Source organism: Pteropus medius, unplaced genomic scaffold, assembly GCF_902729225.1.
Source record: "Pteropus medius unplaced genomic scaffold, Ma_sr-lr_union100, whole genome shotgun sequence".
Lineage (NCBI taxonomy): Eukaryota > Metazoa > Chordata > Mammalia > Chiroptera > Pteropodidae > Pteropus > Pteropus medius.
This window is the reverse complement of record NW_024351729.1, coordinates 15,083,848-15,102,570: the sequence shown is the minus strand read 5'-3', so window position 1 is coordinate 15,102,570 and position 18,723 is coordinate 15,083,848. Positions and strand designations below refer to the sequence as shown.

The 18,723-nt window shown below is 39.7% G+C and overlaps 1 protein-coding gene across 4 annotated transcripts; it reads left to right on the top strand.

The window, feature by feature from the left end:
* IDH1 (isocitrate dehydrogenase (NADP(+)) 1) lies at window positions 1-17,682 on the top strand. Of its 4 annotated transcripts, none has more exons than XM_039844598.1 (10): window positions 1-180; window positions 1,180-1,242; window positions 4,204-4,341; window positions 7,628-7,919; window positions 9,647-9,752; window positions 10,999-11,176; window positions 12,107-12,258; window positions 14,548-14,688; window positions 15,244-15,406; window positions 16,733-17,682. In XM_039844598.1, the coding sequence occupies exons 3-10, from the start codon at window positions 4,220-4,222 to the stop codon at window positions 16,821-16,823; spliced, it is 1,245 nt and encodes a 414-aa protein (XP_039700532.1). In that variant the 5' UTR covers window positions 1-180; window positions 1,180-1,242; window positions 4,204-4,219; the 3' UTR covers window positions 16,824-17,682. The 4 variants fall into 4 exon arrangements, with proteins under 4 accessions (XP_039700532.1, XP_039700533.1, XP_039700534.1 ...); XM_039844599.1 differs by lacking the exon at window positions 1-180 and adding an exon at window positions 705-822 and having other exon boundaries at window positions 16,733-17,014; XM_039844600.1 differs by lacking the exon at window positions 1-180 and adding an exon at window positions 923-1,082 and having other exon boundaries at window positions 16,733-17,014.
* The last annotated feature ends 1,041 nt before the right edge of the window (window positions 17,683-18,723 follow it).

The window sequence follows — 18,723 nt, the reverse complement described above, 5'->3', positions numbered from 1 at the left end:
AGCGGACAAAAGCCGGGAAAAGGAAAACCCTGCCCTGCGAGTGTGGGTCAATGCGTTTTTGCGGAGGAGGTGTTGGACTGCTAGGGCTCCGCTGAGATTGTCAGTTTGCGCGCTTTTGAGTTTAAGCGTGTGTGGCTGTGGCGAACCCCCAGCGCGTCGCCAGCGTACCTTCCTCTGCAGGTAACCGCAGGCTGTGAGGGCGGCCCCGGCCCTTGACTTCGGAGGAGGTTCTGAGTCTACCAGTGGCCGGAATAAGAAAAAGGAAGAAAGCTCATATTTTGAGTGTGGAGGGAGGAACTTACAGGGGAGTTCTGGTCGCAAGGAAGGGGGAAAACCAGATTTTGCACGTGAGATAGGGAAATGGGGAGGAAGAGAGTGCTAATGCCTGGGTGTGTAGAAAGCTTGCTCTTGGTTACGGGAGGGTGAAAGTGGGCGGTAGAAAGTTGCATACAGTGACAAATGGAAACCCAGGTCTGCACACAGAAAGAAAAATCGAGCGGTGGGAAGTTGCAAGAGCGCTTGGAAGACTTAAGTCTTGGGTTTAGAGGCAAGAAAACGTGCGGCCATGGGGAGCTGACTGCAAAGAAAAGTGGAAGCCGGAGACTTGGGCGTGTGCTGCGAACTCAGGCTGCAGAGTGGATGCGTCAGCCTAGGGGGCGAGAAGGGGGTGGGGCTCCAGCTCCGTCTGAGGGGTGTTTGGTAGACCACCCGGTTGCAGTCAGGACCGAGTTGGGAGGTGCAGGAGACAACGCTGCCGCCGCCTGGCTCTCGAATAATGGGGGAGGCGTTCCCTAGCCGACTCCTGGTCCCTGGGGTTTAAAGGTACGGCGCCGGAGAGGGAAGGGGAAGGCGTGGAGACCAGCAAGAAGGAACCGAGCCAGCTGCAGTTGCAGCCACAAGGACGTATACAGGCCAAGAGCCTGCTGGTCACAGCGTCACCTAAGGACGTGCAAATCCCAAGACCAGCTAACGGATGACGAACCCAGCTCGCGCCCACCGACGCACCTCCAGTGCGTTACCGGTGCCCTGTAACCTTTAGTCAGAAGATGCCTGTGGACCTAAAACTGCCCTTCGCCCTTTGGGTGCACTCTGCACTATATTTTAAACCAGATAAACGGGCTGTCTCAATCCTGAGGGAGAGGTTTGTTGTCTTTCTAATCCTTGTTGTTGTTCTTTTAGGAGATAAACTGCACTCAGCTGAGTGCAAGATTAAGAGGAATTGATTAGAAGTTGACTCTAAAGGTAAGAATTGGCAGTTTCTCCCTTTCTGTATTTTCTTTGATTTGACAGTACTGCGTTTAATTGGTCTAGGAAATCTTAGAGTTCGGCGGAAGCACTGCAAAGGAGTGAGTCAGAAATATTTCCAACAATAAATTGCAACTACTTCCTTGTTTCTCTCAGTTCAGTGTCTTCTCTGCAAGAGGCAGTTTTTGCCCAGAAATTATCATAGTTCATGAAAGTAGCTGTTAAAAAATGGCTAAAAATTTGGAGTTGATGAAAATAATATTAAACAGGATGAGCAGCTCTTTTTTCTTAAACTACTTTGTATTAGTCCAGGTTTATTTTCTAGAAATGCACAAGTGTGTCAGGAATTCATCTGCTTTCAGACTAAATGAAGTGGCCTGTTGGAAAAGTCCTTCCTTCTGAAGTTGGGGTTTAGGTGGAGATAGAAAATCGGGAGGGAGGGGTCGGGGAGAGCAAGCGTAAAGAAGTGAATCCAATGGGACCTAAAGCCCATCCCATGAAATTCAAATCTAAAAGAAATAAAATAATGTCCTTCATTGTAGTAAGCCAGAATCTACAATAAAGCTTTCATTGTTTAAAGAGTGGTAAATTTCTAGCTAAGTAATGTGAGGGAAAACTGAAATGTTTCAGTTATGCATTATGAGATATAAAAAAGATTACTACACAAAACATTTACTTCAACTGAGAAGGAAATAGTTAACTAAAAAATACTCTCTCAATATTGAAATTTCAAGTATGATATATGACCTTCTATTAATTGTGTTTGCCATCAGGGAAAAATAACCAAGCCATAACTCTTACGTAATACTATATAGGAAATGGAAATGTAGTATTAAGACCAAGATAAATGTGCTGCCTTTTTAAAATTTTGTTTTGTTTTAAGTACAAGGACAGATGTGACAATGGGATCAGCATGACTGATTATATGCTTTAAACTGTATCATAAATTATACTTGAAATTACAAACAGGAAGTAATTGACTCATCCACACCAGTTCCTTTCTTTTATTCTAGCTGAGTTCTAGATGGTTCCTCAGTAATGACCTTGAGAACCTCCTAAATAAACAAGATTATAGAATTGCAAATTTGGGAAGTGAAAATGAGCCTGGGGTAAGAAATATATCCTGACTTCACAAAGAACTGAGGCTTACAGTCTACTGCTCTGTTACATTTTTTATTTGAAGGCCAAATTACTTTAACTAGGTCAGTTCTGATTTTTCCTGTCCTCCGCTTTAACTTAAGGGGATAAAAGCAATTTGCAGTTGTGTTGCTGGGGGGAAAATTTGTGTTTCCATTAGAGCATCATGAAAGAAAGCCTTGGCTTCCTCTGCCTATCAGGGGACAAGCATAGGACATGAACTTTCTTTAAGCCTCCTAGTTTTGCTTCTTCCAAAGGGTGCACCCCCACCCTTGCTGGTAATCAGATGGATTTGTATTTGCTACCCTCACACTGCCTTCCTCAAAATGACATCTCTTCTTGAACAGTTCTGCGTCCCTACGCTACGCACTAGCAGCTTATCTTTTTGCCATTGAACAGCCAGAACAGCGCAGGAGCTGGGATACCAAGGAAGAGGACTGGGACTTGCTTGGATCCTGAGCAGTGGCCCTTCTATATACAGATTTCTCTCATTAAGAAATCACTTTTGTATTTAGCTCAGCATCCCCTCTATCCATTATTGTCTCTGGAAATCATAGTTCCACCAGGAATTCATCTTTCACTTTTCGACTTTAAGTTCTTTAAACATGGGTTATAAGAACTTGCAGAATATCCTCAAGGGTAGTTATTGTAACCAAAACGGCCTCTTAAAAGAGGGGAGATATTAGCACTCATCATTCTGCTCATCTTGAGGGCCCAGTAAACTGAGGAGTTGGGTAGAAGTGTTCAAATATGCATGATATTGTGGAAATAATCTTATTTTATAAGACAAACTAACAGGCAAAACTAATGATTACATTATTAAGGGCATGTTACAGGGTCAGGCTCCCCACACTCTAGCCAGGTGGCCTTGGGTGTTGCAGGAAGTGACACCCAACGGAGGAATTCAGACACTCAGACAACTTTGTTAAAGGAAGGAGAATTTATTAGGCCGGCAGAGCGCGTGGGGTAACAACTCCATGCAAGAGCTCACTCTAGTTAGATTTATTACCGTTTATATACTTCTGCAGTGTCCATGCAAGGGGTACGTGGTTCCTTTGTCTGAGGTTTCACATGTGCCTCCTTACACAGGTTGGGGAGGGGGAGCTTCAGGTGGGGGGCTGAATTTCCAGACCACTGGTCTTACAGGTCGTTTGTTTGTAGAACCCGTGACCTTGGCATTATCAGCACCATTATAGGATTCTTGAACAGAGAGAGATGGGACACCTAGGCTATAAGCAGGGAGCAGCACTTATTGATGCTGGCACCTGCTCAGCGGATTCCTATCCAAAGGCTGAGCTCCAATTGTAATATAACAAGCAGTTTTACACAGTCATGTTATTCCTACATAGCTACAGAGATAAGGAAGAACATTATTTGGTTGGCAAGCTATGAATCAACGGATGTCAGCTGGGGAGTCTTTGAGGAGAGGGGAGGTAGCTATGGGGAAACATTTTAGCTGGAGAGCACTGGGCAGAATGGGGGAGAGAGCAGTTTTGACTGGCTGAGTCGGTCATTTCTGCAGGCCCTTTTCTTTGTATTTTTTCAGATTCCTCCTTTCCTCTCTCATAGGAAGTGAAATAGGAAAATAATTTTCATTTTTCAGGGTTGTTATGAGAGAGGGCTGACTAAAACCACACATGAAGCATGTAACACAATGCTTTTTAGAGAGAATATGTTCATTTCTAATGATAAATATCATTGTTAGCTTTTTATGCAGTCATGCTATTATGAATTGCTCTTTTAGTAGTCACCAAATCGTATTTTGTTTTTATACTAATGAAGTCAATGATAGATATCTTATCTCTTTTTTTATTTCTAAAGGTTTATTGCAGTCAAAATGTCTCAAAAAATCCGTGGTGGTTCTGTGGTAGAGATGCAAGGAGATGAAATGACACGAATCATTTGGGAGTTGATTAAAGAAAAACTCATTTTTCCATATGTGGAATTGGACCTGCACAGGTAAATGAATTATAGTCATGTGCAGCTTAACAACAGGGATACATTCTGAGAAGTGTGTAATTAAGTGATTTTTGCCATTGTGCAAACATCACAGAGTGTACCTACACAATCCTGAATGGTATAGCTTACTATATACCTAGACTATGGTATATAGCCTCTTGCTCTATAGAGGAAGAAAAATAATTTTTCCCCTACCCTTCTGGGTTCTTGGCTGAGACGTCCCTGTAATAAAAGAAGGACTAACAGGAGAAAAAAAAAAAAAGTTTAAGAATAAATATATCTCCTGTATACATTAGAGTGACCCAGGAAAACTGAGTAACTCCCCAAAATGGCTGAAGCCATTACCTTAAATATTTTGTTGAAGACAAAGGATGTTGGGAGTGGGAGAGGTCAGCGATGGCAGTTACCAGGAAAAGCATTAATCAAAGTAACCAAATGTAAGGTGGTGATGCAGATTTAAATCATGGTTTTCTGCATGTTAGAATTTCTAGAGATAAGGTTATTCCCCTCTTTCTGGTGGGGGGTCGGGGAGAAACCCTTACAAATTGAGGTTTTCCTCACAAATGTCTTTTACAATAGGTAAATGTCTTTTACAATAGGTAACTGCTACTTGGTTTACAGAGCTTTTCCGCATCTGCCATTTCTTAAAATTAACCAGCCTAAAATAATCCTTATGCCAAAGAGACATATTTTGGGTGACAAATTCTGTTCCCCTACAGCTCCTAGGCTACAAACCTGTACTGAATATCACAGGCAGTTATAACACAATGGTAGTATTTGTATAATGGGTAGCACTACAACAGCTTAGCAGTCATTAGGTGATAGGAGTTTTTCAGCTCCATTATAATCTTATAGGACCCCTGTTGTATATGTGGCACACAACTACACCTCATAACAAACTCAGAAAGTGTAATCCAAGTGATTTCAGGATATGACTAGCTTTTTTATACATAGATACAGCTATACCTTGTGAATAAAACTCTTGGGATAGAGTGCCTAAATACATGCAAATGCATCTTCTAATTTAATTTTAACAAGGCTAGAAAAGCTGGACTTATTGTTCAGAAGGCAAGAAGTATGATGGAAGCAAAATGGTTCTCAGGTATCGCCAAACCTGTTTCCTGTGAAAGTTTTATTAGTAAGAAGTTAGTGGCCAAGATTAGCACAAGGTATTATCTGTGGAAGGGAAAATAATAGAGGTACATCCTCTATTAAACAGCAAAGTAAATGTAGTTGACACAATTTTGTCCTTTCAAGCCCTATTTTTTATCCCTCTACTTAAATGGACCTTTCCTCCTTTTTATTGCTTGCCTTTTGCCTTTTTCATACAATTTTAGCATAGAAAGAACCTTTGGAGTTATTTTATACAACCCTCATCTTTCAGAAGAAGTTCATTTGTGCCCTGTATTTAAATGTATAGAGACAAATATGGAAATCTCTGTGGAATTCTCTCATTTTTTTCCCTGTGTTTTTCGTAAACTTGCTCATGGTTTTTGAACATTTGAACTAGGTAGAGACAGAATTTTTACAAGGGTGAAGTGGCTGAAGGCTGACATGGTAAAGTTTTGAATATATTCTAGCCAAACTACTGGCAACTCTAAGTGTTTATCTTGACCCAGAATTCTTCATCAGACTCTGTCCTGAGGACCTGTTATATTTGCTTGGGTATAGACATTTAATTTACGTGGTGTCATTAGATACTCTTTTAAGTTATTCTAAGCCTAAGCTGTTGATAATGTCTATATTGCAACCATGAGAAGGAACTAGGAAATGAAGCATAGGAAACATCAAGTGGGTTAAAGAAGCATTTTATAAGGACTCTCCTGTTTCAACTTTACATGGCAACAGGTACATTTACAGAATTCTTGCCAGTAGAATTGCTGCAAAGATGCTTTGAGCCTCTTTAGCCTAGAACATGAGGAGTTTTAAAGGACAGTCCTTAGGCCTAGAAGGAAAAGAGTTAATGGCTACAGACCAAAGAATTTTTGGAAACTCAAACAAGTTTTAAATTGTTCTAAAATCATTACATGACTGGTTCCTTTTGAGGCGAGTGGAGCAATTTGTTTGTTTAGTTTTCTGCAGGCTGGACCAAGGTCCAGGCTATTTATTCATTCTTTTCTCTTAGAAATGTGAAGAAGAGAAGCAAAAAATTCGCTAATTTGCTAATAGATTCTTCTGATGAAAAATAGTTCCTGTGACTCTGAAAACTGCTGACCACATTCCTTTTTTAAGAAAGGAGTAGACTTTATAGATTTTCAGCATTTCTTATAGTCAGGTAAATTACCTAAGGTGAAGGCAGTCTGGAATTCTTTTCATTTGGAAATACATCAAGATTGCTACCTTTACCTTTGCATCATGAGTTGGTATATGTAAGGAAAGTTCTAAAATGAGAAATCCAGAGGGTTCATGGTCCAGCAAGTTTTGAAAGTTGAAAAAGCTGAAAAACTTTTTTAAAAATTTAGAAAACAAAATAAATTGTCACATTTCTGTTTTGTTTTTCCAATTTTCAACAAACTATTTTGTACTTCAGATAAAGCTTTATAATCATTGTCTGTGCTCCGTGAATAACCAACATTCTTTTCAGCTCTGAATAACTTGCAGTCTGAGTGTTGGTGTGTATTAAGCTATAACTCTGGAGCATGTAAAACTGTTGCTTGATTCCATAATTTATTCAGTAAACTGCAGGTTTGTTTCCAGAACAGAGAACTTACTCACAAATTTGGGAAAGGTTCATCATATGAGTAACAGGCATTAATGAAGGTGTCATTAGCATTTTTGCCACTGACTGTCACATTGATAACTTCTACTACTTTAATTCAAAAATACAAAAATAATTTTTTAAATCCTCTGAGCCCTTTATTTTTAGATCCCAGTATTTACTAAGGAAAAAAATACGGTTGTGCTTAGGCTTGCATTTTTATGCTAATCGTATGGAAGGAAGTCTGAAAAAGGATTGGTTGCTCTAGTGCTATTATCACCTCTATATGATGAAAGCGGGCAAAGTTGCAGAATGCATTGGTATCCATTCAGTTTCCTTCTAGACAGCTTCCTGCTGCAGCACAAGGAGCTATGGCCCAGAGGTCCAGCCTCTCAGTGCTTATTTTAGTTGGCAGCCATCTTCCGGGGTGCACTAATGTTGAAACTTGTCAGATTTAGGTGTATTTAGAGCCTTCACTCCCTGCAGGGCCAGCTCTGCATGCCAGCACCATACAGAGATAGAACAGAAGCACCCTCAATCACCTATCAGTTTGCATGGAAAGTCCCACTTATGAGTTTTCCCTCTCAGCTATGATTTAGGCATAGAGAATCGTGATGCCACCAATGACCAGGTCACCAAGGATGCTGCAGAAGCTATAAAGAAGTACAATGTTGGTGTCAAGTGTGCTACCATCACCCCCGATGAGAAGAGGGTTGAGGAGTTCAAGCTGAAACAAATGTGGAAGTCACCAAATGGCACCATTCGAAATATTCTGGGTGGCACTGTCTTCAGGGAAGCTATTATCTGCAAAAATATCCCCCGGCTTGTGAGTGGATGGGTAAAACCCATCATCATAGGTCGTCATGCTTATGGGGATCAAGTAAGTCACGTTAGCATAATTTGATTTTCCATTCTTCTTTCATGGCCTTTGGATACCCAAAAGTTCTGATTTATATGTGTTTTATTCTTTTAGCGTCTACTCCCGTTAAACAAAGCACAAAACTGAGAAGGGTATATATGTATGTCTGTATGTTTACACATGTTTAGGTAGAAATACATAAAGAAAAACTTAGAGGTAGGCACCCATCTCAACACGAATGATTTTTTTCAGACATGTTTTTTCTGCCTTTATCTTTTAATTAGGTGTTAAACCATGTGATATGGACATTTTTGTATAGATAATTTCCTGTGATTCAACCAGAGCAGTTCTCAACCCTGGCTCTGGCTATGAAAGGATCCTTTTGAAGGTTTTTTTGGTGTTTGTTTTATTTCGCTTTTTAAAATAATTTCTGTTGTTTTGTATTAATTCCAATGCTTAAGACCCACCCTACACCAGTGAATCTGAATTCCATGGGATTCAAGCATTCAAAGCTGCCCAGGTGATTCTAATACGTAGACAGGGTTGAAAAACACCAAAGATTATATTAAACGTCATTTCATACATAAAAGGAAAAACTGACTCAGTTGTTGAAAGCAGTCTTTTAACATTTCTTTCCTGCTTAGAAAAGAAAGTATAGTTTCTGTACTTATGTACAAGTAGGCCAGTTGCCAAATTAAACAGAAAAGCTGACAACTAAACAAAATTAAAATTCCATGTTGAGACTGAGGTTTCAGACTTTCATACAAGGCATCGTATGTCTTAAAAGAGCCTTAAAAACAAGGATCCCTAATTCTGAAATCCAGAGGCTTTGATGTGGCTGTCCTTAAAAACACTCTTGCCAGGGCAGACCACCCTGTGTTCCAAGGACAAGGTTGCTGAGTCAGTCCTTGAGGGACAGTCTCCCTTTGTTCTATCCTGTAGCTCGTACTGTCCCTTCTTCCTGGCCTTCACAGATGCCTCCCAGAAGCCCAGAAGAAGAGATGTAGGTGGGAGTGCTACAGACTCGCTAATCCTAGGAACACCACTCTGAGTTCTTATGAGTTCAGTGATATCATTTTTGTCCTTTTTCCTTTTTTATTGGTATCAGTCACTTGGAAGAATGGTCATTCTATTTATTAAAGTCCAGACTGAAAATTCCAAACCTCAGGTTGAGTCCTGATTATTTAAATGTGCATAGGCCTGTACAAAGCATTAATGGTACTTTGGTGTTTTGGTTTCTCCATGTTGAGAAATGGGAATAAATTACCACCCATAGTAAAGGATTTTATATGTCAGAAGTATTCTGCATAGAATAGATATTGAATCTCTACTCTCTGACAGCTCTTTACGAGCTGTCATTAGTATTCTACGCAAACTAACAAATAGGTATAGCTGGCACCTTCTGGTTCCTTGACTCTGAAAGCATGTCTTTGTTAGGTCGGAAGCTTCATAAGGGAAAATACTTTGTTAATTCTCTCTCTTCTCCATATCACTGCTCAGAAAACTGCCCTGTGCTTGGTAGGCACCCAATAAAAACTGATATTTAATGTGCATTATCAGTAACTAGCTTCGGGGACTCTCTGGACCTTTTCGTCCCCATCTTCAAAATAAAAGAAGGTTGAGCTATACTGCCCGGTTTGTCTAGGTGTCTTCCAACTCTATATTCTATGATTTATTTTCTTTCCTTATAATTTGTGTTAGAACAATTTTTTTTTTCCTTTATACCTTCCTCTCCCTTCTCCACATAGTACAGAGCAACTGATTTTGTTGTTCCTGGTCCTGGAAAAGTAGAGATAACCTACACACCAAGCGATGGATCCCAAAAAAAGACGTACCTGGTTCATAACTTTGAAGGTATGTAATTAAAGTTTATCACGATCATTTATTTACAGATCATTTAGACAACATTATTTCTGGTTGTTTAAAGTTAGTTGTGTGGCTGCCCAAGAGTACAACCTGAATTTACAATATTTCTACAGAACCCAAAATGTAACATAAAAAAGAATTGGCTTCCATGTGGCACGGATAAAGGCAAAAAATGGATTAGCCTTTTAATTGGAAATGCATACAAGCAAAAACAAGTAGACAATTAGGCATTTCTCTTAAAACACGAAAGGAATGTTGGCAGGAATCTGTTGTGCATGAATTATATATAAATTGAACATTAAAAGTTTCAAAATCTCCTATCATGTAATCTACCTTTGCTCTGATAGAGTTTGTACTTGAAAATGGTTGTGTTATATATTTACTGAAATTTTCTTCTTGCCTGTCTCTTTATTCTGTGGAAGTGGAACATTTTTTTTTTTTCCTTGCCCACGGTCTTGCTGCTTCAAAGGTCCGTTATGGAAAATTCCACCCAAAAGTTGTTGACAAAATAGAGGACCCTCTTTCTTCACTATCAAAGTTTTTGAAAGCACTCACACAAACAAAAACTCAAAAGTTACCTAGCTTGTGTTTTCCTTGCCTCCTCTAAATAATATGATTTTAATGGACCCTAATACCGCTTGTTTCGGCACCTTTCACATTCTGAGCTCAAGTTGACCCTGGACACTGGCATGGATTTAAATTCTATCTTTCAATATTAAGGGAGTTCAACTAATAAGAGTAGTGAAACACCAATGATTACATGTAGCATCATGATTTCTACCAATGACAGTATGAACTTTCAGTATCCTCTGGGGACTTACGAGAATTTTCATCCTCTAGCTGAGGATTGAGTGCACACTTAAAATTTTAAAATACATGTTTGAAATTTTAAAAGTATGAAAAGACAGTTTCAAAATTATTCACCCTTTCTTGAGCATATTTCTGGTTCATATCAGTAGTTTTTGGGATTTCAGTATTTTCATGTTTTTCTCATTCTATTGCCCTTTCAGAACAAGTTAGAATGTCCTCATTTAGAACTGACTCTGCCTCAGGAACTCATGGAATATTCAACTTGGAAGCCTGGCTGAGACTTTTTGAAGCACAGGGCTCAGACAGGGGAGCTGGGAATTGAGTGTTTTGATATCGGATGTCTTTAGACTTGTTACAACTATTCTCCATTTACTTTTCTCCTTTTTTCTCTCATCTGTGTGGTCCCACCCGTCCCCAACCACAGAGGGTGGTGGTGTTGCCATGGGGATGTACAATCAAGATAAGTCAATCGAAGAATTTGCACACAGTTCTTTCCAGATGGCTCTGTCTAAGAGTTGGCCTTTATATCTGAGCACCAAGAATACTATTCTGAAGAAATATGATGGACGTTTTAAAGACATCTTTCAGAAGATATATGACAAGTAACTACAATTCCTTTTTTCCTTTTTCTTTTTTCTCTAGTAAGTTGGCATTCATAGTTAGAATTTTTATCTTTATCCCTTTGATTCTAGGACAAATTGAATGAAAGCCATCATTTTCCCTTAAAGACAAGGGCAAAACTTAGATTTAACAGAAGTGAAACAATCACTCTAAATTGCTTTTCAAAGGTAAATGTGTTCTCAAATAAGAGTACCACATTTATTTTTTTCAGAGACAGATTGTCTAATGTTTGAATAAAGGTACCCTGTTAGTGATAGAAAGTTCTAATTTTTCAAGTGTTTGAGTTTCTTAGTTGGGCCTATTTCTATTCTTTCTGAAGCCTGTTGTTATCATTTAAAAGTCTGCTTTGGTGTAGTCACTTGAACTGAAGTCTATATTTATAACAACTTTAGATTCAGCGATATGTGAGCATGTGTTAAATTTTAAGATGGCATAACTCCCTTTTGAGGTGCAAGTGTTCTGTCCAGGACACACATTTTGGATATCTTTCATGAGGTGTTTTAATTCCTCTTCCCACTGCCCATCTATACCAAGCCCAGAAGCTATCCTAGTTTCCTAACTGATATTAAGCAGTAGAACAGTCTTTTTTCCCCCATAATACATGCTTAAAGTAAGGTGAATCTCAGGAATCTGATCATTAGCATATTGAAAATTATAAAAGTATTACTCAGGATACTACTATCTTACTTAATTCTCACATCTTTCCAGAGTGGGTGAAATCACCCTTTAGATGGGGAAATTGGGGCTTCACAGCTAGAAAATGATTGGGCAAGGTTTTGAGGCCATGTCTGTCAGATTCTCAAGTTTGTGCTGCTTCTGCTAAAAAGTGCTGCATCCAGCCTCACTCCTCCAGCCCCCGTTAGAAAACCAATGTCTTCCTTTTTATCATTCTTTTCTCTCTCGGTTCTTAGACAGTACAAATCCCAATTTGAAGCCCAGAAGATCTGGTATGAGCATAGGCTCATCGATGACATGGTGGCCCAAGCTATGAAATCAGAGGGAGGTTTTATTTGGGCCTGCAAAAACTATGATGGTGATGTGCAGTCAGACTCCGTGGCCCAAGGTAAGCGCTGGAGGACCTAGTAGAGGTGGAGCCTGGCCTGTGGCGGGTTGGTCATGCCACAGTAGTTCTCTGGTTTAGAGAGGGGGATTCTGTAGCCTTTTGTTTGTAGAATCATGAAATGTTAATGCTGCAAGGCATTCTGGTCCATCTTCTTAGCTGACAGATGAGGAGATTAAGCTCAGACTGGGAAAGTGACTATACTCAAGTCAGCAGGTTGAGACTCTTGGCTCCAGCCTTAGCTATGTTAACATAGCTTATCTCTCAACCTTTTTTCCCACTTGAAGTTTCAGTACCTCCAGCAGTAGCCCAACTGCCTGATCTGAAAATCATTCCCTTTCCCTGCCTTTATTTTCCCTGTGCTGAGAATGTGAAAATGAGGTCACTCGGGCAAGGAAGGGGTAAAGTGAGGGGCCAACAGGGTTCTCTGTTAGAGCTCATTCATCTGGCAACACAGTCTACTCATGCCTTTCTGCCATCACTGAAGGCTGTTCTGGGCTATGTAAAACACATATGTTCATGGCTTACCTTTAAGCACAAGGGAATTGAACATAAAAGCCCAGGGCCGTTCACAGAATCAAAAACCAGGGGCTTTGTGTCTGGAGTAATCAACAGAACTCTTCTTTCTCTGATTTCCTCAGCACCGAATTGTCCTTCAATTCCAGTTACCCATGGCAGCTATGTCAACTTGAAATTCCCGTAATGAATGTTTGTGTTAACTTTAATTATGTTTGCTTTCCCCCAGAAAGTCCTTTTTCTTTCTTTTACGGAAAGTTAAGCATCTCCTATCAGCTTCAAAATCAGTAGATTAACCCTTCCATGTCATAAATAAGTTACACAACTGTTTTAACCTTCTTCCTGTGTCTATAAATCCTCACAGTGAATGCAGTAGAGGAAGGAGTGTTGCTTTGTGATGGCTCCATGGTGGATTAGGGAAAGTCCTTGTAATCAGAGTCCTTGGAAATGGACCCAAATCATTCCATTGTTTCTAAATGTCCTCTTGGCAACAAGAAGAGAGTATTTGATGAGTTATTTCTAATGTAAATGTCGAGTTATGGTGGTAACTTCAAGATAGGAGTTCTGTAGTGTAGGATCCAATAAGACACTGATAAGATACCTGGAACCAAGGTTGTCTGGACAGTGCCAGTTGACAAATATGACCTTAAGGCAGCTTAAACAGATTAAAAGGCAGCAGAGCTGTCCTTAGATTTTTCCTTTGTAGCAGCATGAACACCAAACATTTCATTTATGTCTTCTATTTTGACAGTGGTACCACCTGGTGTCTCCTAACATTAACAGATAGACAAAGTCACTATGGAGACAGTCCACACTCCTCTAGTCAGTAACTATCTCTAGAGTTTGCTAAAGCCTCAGACCGACACAATACTGTGAAAGGAGCTAATAACCCCACACAGAAATTTCTAACTGTACTCAAAGATGAGTTTAAAATGTTTATTTATTTACTCTCAGACCAAAAAAGTAGTAGCCTGTTATAAATTTGCATGAACTCCACAGGTACTATTGGGAGGTAGCAAAAATGAAGAAAAGGGTTCTTTGATTTCAGTTGTAAAAGAGTGAATAAAAGAAAAGTCAATTGTATGGACTTAAAAGTTGTATTAGGGTTCTCTGAATAGGAAACCAAAGAAAAGAATTGGTTTGGTGGGGACGTTACAGAGAGGAAGGGCAAGTGAGGCGTTCTTGGATCCATCCCATCCTGTCTCCAACCTGCCTTTTCTTAGAGTCCTAGAGAGCAGCTTGATGGCAAGAGACAACTCATTCATTTTTATTTTTCCAAAACAGTAAAGCATCTGTACATAAGAGCAACAGTAATATATTGAACTTTGTTCTGTGGCAAATACTATTCAAAGAAATATGAATATACTTCACATATTTATTCATGAATATATATGTATTGATCTAATACAACAACCCAATTAAGTAGATGTTTTTATTAGTCCCATTTTATAGGTGAGAAAACTGAGTCACAGTAGCTAGGAAGTCACAGAACTAGGGTGGATGCAGGCAGTCGCACCCTGAACCCTCCGGCATGGAGAGAGTGACTCTCACATCTATCTATGAATGAGGGGAAAATGCGGCCTTTCCAGACTCTCTGGCTCTGAATATGGATTAAGGCCTGCTTTCTGAATGGCAGGAGGATTATCGATAACTGCATGTGCTCATGGTTATTTTGTTTACCAAGACCTGTGAAGATTAAGTCATTTGCTCTCATCTCTGAGAGACCCAGTGCTCTTCATGCAATTGAAGCCAATACTCATGTTCTGCCACTTATAGGTTATGGCTCTCTTGGCATGATGACCAGCGTGCTGATTTGTCCAGATGGCAAGACAGTAGAAGCAGAGGCTGCCCATGGGACTGTAACACGCCACTACCGCATGTACCAGAAGGGACAAGAGACATCCACCAATCCTATTGGTAAGATAATGTTTACCGTTGCTTTGATTTTCATCCAAAGAGCGATCTCCAAAGGAACTCAGATATGTTCCTTTGGCCACCTGATTCTTTGAGTGTAAAATCATCACCAAATAGCTGCTTTGTTTTACTCTTAAGAACTGTTTTAACATGTTTCTTAAAATATTCATAATATATGCTTTTCCATTTGGCAAGAGAATACATATTACAGAGGAGAATGTTTTCAACAAGCATTTTCCTTTTCCTCTGGTATAGTGAAATGTCACATATGGCTGAGAATCTAAAGGCACACGGATAGATCCTTCTAACCAGATTTCAAGGACAGCACATTAAAAAGAGATTGCAGCCTGTAAGGAGGAGGAAAAACTAATATAGACAAGGGGAAAAGTTTTTATTTGGTAAAATATTTCCAACTCTCCTAAAATTTAGAGTGCATGTGGATAGCATCTAATGAAGTCAGTCACCTAAATAAAAAAAGCTATTCTAGTTTTGGGAACTGTGAAACATTTGGGAATATCTCTAGTCAGTATGACTGAAGTGTGTTTTTTTCTCTTTCAGCCTCCATTTTTGCATGGACCAGAGGGTTAGCCCATAGAGCTAAGCTTGATAATAATAAGGAGCTTGGCTTTTTTGCAAAGGCTTTGGAGGAAGTCTGTATTGAGACCATCGAGGCTGGCTTCATGACCAAGGATTTGGCTGCTTGTATTAAAGGTTTACCCAAGTAAGTATAAGATACCGTGAACTCTGAGGTCAAATTATCACTTGTCCTCACTGGGCTCTAAACATCAGTGCTTTTTGGAATTACCTGAAGTATTATTTTTCATGTAGTTCAGAGCTCAGCAGACATGATCTATAAATTGTCAGGTAATAAACATTTCAGGCTTTGAAACTAGGCAACTATTGAACTTTGCCCCTGTGGCATGAAAGCAATCATAGATGATCCAGAAGCTAATGGGTATGGCAGCATTTCAATCAAACTATGTGCAGAACTAGGCTGCAGCCTGGGTTGGGTCCACGGGCAACGCTGCCCTGTGCTGACCCCTGATCTAGCTGACAGTCATTGGGTGACAAAGTTCCATTTAATTTAACAAGAAATTTATGTATAAATAGAAACAAAGGGATCCCTGAGGGTATTTTATTTCCACTCCCCCATTTTCTTCAATTTACAGATAAGAAAAACAGCAGAAGTATTAGAAACCCAGTTGGTCATAGTCCCTTCCTTAAGTATCTGTAACCGGAAGTCAGATATTCGAGAGCCCATGAATTTGCCCAGGATTTTTCTGAAAACATGATACCCTGTATCCCAGCTGAATTAGCTGCTAATTAGAGACTCTGCCCTCATGATCAGAGTTGGTTACTCTGACTCGTCTCCAAAAACACCACTAAAGTTTAACACCAATCCCATGTCCTAATTGTGTGTCGTCAGAAATCTCAGTTAGGGTCTGTATACTCCAACAGTGGGGATATACTCAATCACCACATCTTCCTTATCTTAAATTTCCAGCAAGAATTACAGCATTTGAAATGTTTTTATCAGTATGGTACATTGCACCCTATTTGAATTCTGTTATCAGTAGGATTATGTTAGCCAGGCCCTTGTCCTTTGTTTGTTTGTTTATTTGTTGTTAAGAAAGACACTGATAGAAATAAGATCATTAAAACTTTTTTAAAGGACATGTGACAATTTGGGGGGATATGGATTAAAGCATGGCCGAACCCTGAGTAGGTTTTGTTATTTTTTTAAGAAGTGGGATGCTTTTAGTCTCTAGGCATTAGTCTAAACTGAAGCTTTATGATAGTTTCATCCTCAAGGCTGATGACAACCTGAATGTGAGTGTGGTTGAGCTTCCACTGCAGGTCACCTGGGTCAGGCCCTTGAACCTTGAACATAGTCTGCAGCCATAAATTTGTAGCTTGTTACCATAATCAGTTTTCTACTAGAAATAAATAGAATGCCACTTTAACTAGCATTTCTAAGACTTCCTCTGCCTGCTACCAGATCAGAGACAAACTAAATTGCCTCCTTTTCTTTTTCTTCCTCTGTCAGTGTGAAACGTTCAGACTACTTGAATACATTTGAGTTCATGGACAAACTCGGAGAAAACTTGAAGATAAAACTAGCTCAGGCTAAACTTTAAGGTCATTCCTTGACTTGGGAGGACACGTGTTTTTTGGTAATTAGGTCCACTGGTTTACATTTTTCTGTATAACACTCAAGAGTATGGGCAAAATCAATTTTGTAATTTGTTTAGAAGTCAGAGTTTATCTTTTCTATAAGATTACAGCCTTTTTCTTATACATACAATTATGCCACCTTCATGAATGTGGCTGGGAACTTTTTAAAATTTTATTTTCTATTAGTAGCTTAGGAATTACTTTAGTGCTGATTTGTACTCACTGTCACTTTTTCTCATGTTCCAGTATAAATGACCAAACTGAAGAGTGCTCGAAAGGGTAAACTATAGCCATGGTATTAGTCCCTAAAATTGTATAAAGTAGAAATTCGCTGCCTTCCCCACTTTTCCATGGCCTGGAGCTCTGGGTGGTTTTCCATGGCCTGGAGCTCTGGGCTGTAACAGGTGTCCCATCCTGTGAGGTAGAGCTGTACCTTAAAAGTTGCCCATGAGTTGGAATGAAGAGCATGGTTATAACTAAGACACAGCAGTCATTTATGTAAAGAGCTCTGATTGAACGTTTCGAAAAGGCTAAAGATTTTTGAAGCCACTAAGAGTGTTTGGAATCTAGAATAAATACTACTCGGGGGTTTGTCCTCTGCGTTTGTCTCCTCCTCCTGGCCCTGTGTGGCTTAAGTATTATACTGCCCTGAACAGCATATTTCATCTAAGTGCAATAATACAAGCTGCACCTTTTTTGTACTTCTGCTGGCCTGTTGGGTTTTTTTTTATATAAATGTGACTTTTCAGAAATTTGTTTTAAACACTATACTAGTCTGTTCTTCATCTAAACTATTAATTAAAGTTAAGTGCTAATGACTAATCTGAGTTTTTATTTATCAAGTGTACTTTAGTTGCCATAGGAATTTGATTTTGAAAAGTCTCTGCCCTCAAGGAGTTTACTGTGGGAAAAATGGATAAGTAAACAGAAAGATGTGGATTCTACAGTGAAAAGGAAAGAAGGTTACAGAACAATAGGGGTAACTATAGAATATTAGGGAATCAAATCTATGCACATGCTAAGGAGTTTAGATATTATCATCTAAGTTAATGGGGGGAGAATGAAGGCTTAAGAAGGGAGGGACGTGATTATATTTTCATTAAAAAAATAGTACTCCGGTCAGTTTTTATGAAGAATGAATAGTAGTGGAGGGAGGGAGGGAAGGAGGTGGGAGTTTGGGGCACAACAGAAGAAGGAAGACCAGTTATGAGGCTATTGTAGTATTTCAGGTGGGAAATGATGAAGATCTGAACTGAACTCACAATGGCACTGAGAATGGAGAGAATGGGGTAGATCCTGAGAGCAGACAGTTAAATGGATGTGGGGGGTGGGGGGACGTTTGGTGGGTCCCAGGAGATGTGGGGACCGAGAAAAAGAACAAGTCAGAGGTTTACCAAGTGTCCAACTGCACACCTAGAGAAAGGCTCGTCCATGTCATAGCATTGTCAGTGTATTATGGGGAAGAAGTTGAGGCACTGGGAGGAGCTCCGACCACGCTTACACAATACATCAGTGGCCATTGTGGCCTAGAGCCAGGGCTGAGCTAGGCTTCTTCCTACTATACCTGTACATCTTCAGGTTTGGATGAAAGAAGAAAGCATGGAACAAAACAATGGCATTGGATTGGATGATCTTCAGTGTTCCCTTTAGCACTCACAAATATCCTGGAATTGATCAGATGAGTTTTTGTGGCAGCAAAGCCCTACCCTAATATCAGGTTCAGCATTTGGCCAAGAATCAGTTAATGTTCTAAAATAATCATAAATGAACAGATGTTGACCAATGGGTCCAGAGACTAATGGTTTATTTTTTAACAGCACCAGGATCGGAATTGTTGACCCAGAAAATGACTGCTGCTTAAAG

Coding starts and splice junctions, on each gene's coding strand:
- IDH1 (XM_039844598.1), top strand. CDS start 4,220: ATGTCTCAAAAAATCCGTGGTGGTTCTGTGGTAGAGATGCAAGGAGAT. Junction 7,920..9,646: donor GTCATGCTTATGGGGATCAA/GTAAGTCACGTT, acceptor TTCTCCACATAG/TACAGAGCAACTGATTTTGT. Junction 15,407..16,732: donor TGTATTAAAGGTTTACCCAA/GTAAGTATAAGA, acceptor TTCCTCTGTCAG/TGTGAAACGTTCAGACTACT.